General features: G+C 45.7%; 1 protein-coding gene across 1 annotated transcript; it reads left to right on the plus strand.

Annotated features, from left to right (window-relative positions):
• Positions 1 to 248: 248 nt before the first annotated feature.
• Positions 249 to 981, plus strand: LOC112460827. Its single transcript, XM_025025715.1, has 2 exons — positions 249 to 438; positions 512 to 981. Exons 1-2 carry the CDS (start codon positions 278 to 280, stop codon positions 717 to 719), a joined length of 369 nt encoding a protein of 122 aa, XP_024881483.1. The 5' UTR covers positions 249 to 277; the 3' UTR covers positions 720 to 981.
• Positions 982 to 4014: the final 3033 nt, after the last annotated feature.

A 4014-nucleotide genomic window follows, 5' to 3' on the forward strand; every position in this document is an offset into this window, starting at 1 on the left:
TATACTTATATGTGAAATTAGATGCTTTATCTTTATATATATTAAAATTTCATGTGATAATGTAGGAAAAACAGGAACTTACAATCTTTATATATTAAAATTTCATGTGATAATGTAGGGAAAACAGGAACTTACGTTCGAAGATAAAATCTGTTTTCACACTTTTACCGTAAAAATTATTTCTTTAACAAGTATATAAGGAGTCTCAATTTACGAGCTACCGTTAAAGTCGTTTTTTGCAATGGAGGACTTAAAACTGTTAGTGGGAGCCTGCGACATGTTAGTTAAAGACGTTGAAAATCTAGCTACTACTGCAACATCTATGAAGGAAAGCGCCGCGAAAGTGTACGCTGTGGTCAAACACATGCGTAAAATTACGCCCAAATGTATTAAATTACAATACAACATGGAAGACAAAGAGAACTTATTCCGATATGTGTAAGTACAATCATTTTTTTTTTTCACTCGCAAACAGACGGCCGCGATTAATGTTTTTTTTTTTGTTTATCAGAAACAGATGTATAGATTTCATCGGTGAACTACAAAAAGAAATATTTGATAAAACAATAATTGAAATTCATAAAATGGAAATGGAAATGGAAGCACAAGTAATTTGTGATAAAATAGCAGAAATTAAAATTCCTGGAGCTAATCCTACAAATGATTCGGACGCTTCTACAAGTGGTGATAACGAGGATGAGACCGTTGACGTCGACTGAATACGGCGCTATGATGTAGTAGTAGTTGTAGAGTAATGGCTGAAATGCAAACTTGCATCTTTTAAGATCGTAGAAAAAATATCTGCGAGGATTCTAGAGCGCAATCGAGAGTTAATATCAATTTTTGTAACTTATCTATAAGCAATATATATATATTTAGGCGGCAGAAAGTGAGTAAATGTAAGATGATTTTGTAAAGGGTTGGCGTCCCTAAAAACGACCTTTCAACTCCATCAGGGGAATAAAGTGCATAGTAATCTAACCTATTTGTATAAATTCTTGTTGACACAAAATTCATGCCGCATGACAAATAAATATGTATATAATATGGTAAAAGGTTTAAACGATTTTTTCTTTTCATTTACCGTTCACCCCATTCCCTGCCATTAGAATTAAGCTGTCTTCGTTTATCGTTTACTTAATGTAATATTAAAATTTAATATCGCGAAGATCTAAACGATTAAATATCGTTGGCGAAGAAAAGATACGCGATCGTGAGCGAGAACGCGAACGGGGGACGGGGGCGCGAGAGAGACCGCGAGCGAGAACGCGCGAGGGAAAGAGAACGCGAACGGGAATGAGATAACGGGGGGCGGGGGCGAGAGCTTCGAACGGGGGAAATAACGCGAGCGTACCGTTCTCGCGGGCACTGTATAAGCGCGAAGCGCGAGAGAACGCTAATCCTCGCGCAATTAGGTTGTCAGTTTGAAGTGTGTGACGATTAAATAAAAAAAAAAAAAAATGTCGGAGGAGGATCGCGATCTCATCGAATTCGCCACGGGCTTCGACTCGTCGGACGCGTATCGCGAGTGGGAACGACGGTGCGAAGAGCGTCTCGCGTCTCTGCGAGAGAGATGCCGAGAAAAAACCCGCCCGACGTACACCGGAACGGTGAACTCTCTTATCGTTCGAGTGGCGCGATTGGAAGGAGCGAGAAACGCTCTGCGTCAACGTTTCGCGCAGGTGGGCGCCGGTCACGGCGAACCGAGCAGAGGATTTTTGTGGACGGAGATAGAGACGGCTTTCGAAAGTCGCGTACTGACCGGTGCGGTTATAAACTCGAATCACGTCGATCCTCGATTATTTCTTGAGGACGCGAGGCGCACGGTGCTCGAACAAGTGCGCGTCAATCACGAGAGACACGCGTGCCTGAAGGTCAACACAGTTTTCAATGGCGAATTCGTCGCGGGGGTTAAAACCGACGTGAAAAGCGTCGTCACGGGAAATCGTCAGCTCTTTCCTACGGCTGATTTGCGAGAATGGTACGACAGATACGTAATCGATGCCACTCTGGCGGGTCTGGATGAGTTTCAGGAACGCGACAGTGGTTGGGCATTGTCGCGTATATTGAACCTGATCGTGAACGTGAACAAGTGCAATCCCATGCACGCCGGATGTTGGTTTGAAATACCGCAATGGATAAAGGTAAAGAAAGCGGTGATCAACGTGCATTCATACGACAACGCGTGTTTCGCGTGGGCGGTAATCTCCGCTTTGTATCCCGCTCTGCGGAACGTGGATCGATGCGGGTCGTATCCCTATTACGCGACGGTGCTGAATTTGGAAGGGATCGAGTTTCCTATGACTCTGAGGCAAATTTCGAGGTTCGAACGACTCAACGACATATCCGTCAACGTTTTCACCACTTGGCGGAAGGGACGCAACGACGAGATCGTTCCTTTACAGCTGACCAACGATAAGGACAGACATGTCAATCTGTTGTATCTGTCAGATTCACGAAACAACTCGAACGGCGGTCATTTCGCGTGTATAAAGAATCTGTCGCGATTGTTGGGGTCTCAATTAAACAGGAGCAAGAACATGAAGTACATATGCGATCGGTAGGTATAAAAAAAGAGTGCGATGTATGTAGAATAAAAAAAAAATCGTACATATTTTATTTTCAGATGCTTACACTACTTTCACTCGAGAGAGAAATTGTCCGCTCACAGCGTCGATTGCGGAAAGATGAACGACTGCGCCATCGTTCTTCCGAACGACGACGACAAATGGTTGTTTTTTCGCGATCACAGTAGAAAGGAGCGACTTCCCTTCGTGGTCTACGCCGATCTGGAATGCGTGTTGGAGAAAGAAAAGATAGACAACGATAACGTCAAGAGATACACATATCAGCATCACAGAGCGTTTAGCGTGGGATACTACCTGTGCAGCCCGTACGACGCGATTGGACCCGGGTACAGATTTCGTCGCGGCGAGGACTGCGTGTCGTGGTTCGTCAACGAGCTCAACGTTATCGCGCATCGCGCGAAGGAGATACTCATGACGAACGTGACCATGGCGGAGCTCACGTTGGACGAGACACGAAATTTTTGGAGCGCGACGAGCTGCTACATATGCGAGAGACCGTTCAAATCGGAGGACGGTCAACGCGTGCGCGATCACTGCCACTTGACCGGACGTTACAGAGGTCCCGCGCATCCGCGTTGCAACCTAAATTATAGAGACTCGTACGTTATTCCTGTGTTCTTTCACAATCTGTCCGGTTACGATGCCCACTTTATTATCAAAGATATCGCCAACAGCTTTGAGGGTAGAATCGATTTATTACCGCTCACCAAAGAGTTGTACATATCGTTCACGAAGTATGTAAGGGAAGGCGTTAACTGGGGAAACTGCGCGAAATTGCGATTCGTGGATTCGTTTAAATTTCTCAGCACCAGTCTCGAGAAATTGGCGTCGTATCTCGAAGGACAAGCTGAAAATCATGCGTTCGGAATTTTCAGAACTAAGCGAAAGCGATTTCGACCTGCTCACACGTAAAGGTGTATTTCCGTACGAGTACGTCGACGGCTTCGATAAGTTGCTGGTGACGGAATTACCGCCGCGCGAGGACTTTTACAGTTCGTTGACCGGCGAGACTGCGAGCGAGAGCGATTACGAGCACGCGCGGAACGTCTGGGGTTGTTTTCGCGTGAGAAATCTCGGCGAGTACAGCGATCTGTATCTCAAAACGGACGTGCTTCTCCTAGCGGATATCTTCAAAAATTTTTGCGACACCTGTATTGACACTTACGGACTGGATCCCGCGCATTACTACACTCTACCAGGATACACGTGGGACGCGATGCTGAAGTACACGGGGGTGCGATTCGAATTGCTCACCGATATTGACATGGTAATGTTCGTGGAGCGCGGTATCCGCGGCGGTCTGAGTCAATGCTCCAACAGGTACGCGCGAGCCAACAACAAATATATGCGATCGCACGACTCTTCGCAACCGTCGACGTATCTCATGTACTTCGACGTGAACAATCTGTACGGTTGGGCGATGTGC

This window comes from Temnothorax curvispinosus, unplaced genomic scaffold, assembly GCF_003070985.1.
Source record: "Temnothorax curvispinosus isolate PA1 unplaced genomic scaffold, ASM307098v1 QBEX01010854.1, whole genome shotgun sequence".
Classification (NCBI taxonomy): domain Eukaryota; kingdom Metazoa; phylum Arthropoda; class Insecta; order Hymenoptera; family Formicidae; genus Temnothorax; species Temnothorax curvispinosus.

What these genes read in the sequence shown, in the direction of transcription:
- LOC112460827 (XM_025025715.1), top strand. Translation starts at nt 278, where the DNA reads ATGTTAGTTAAAGACGTTGAAAATCTAGCTACTACTGCAACATCTATG. An exon ending in GAGAACTTATTCCGATATGT is followed by an intron (nt 439 to 511) that starts GTAAGTACAATC and finishes TTTGTTTATCAG; the next exon opens with AAACAGATGTATAGATTTCA.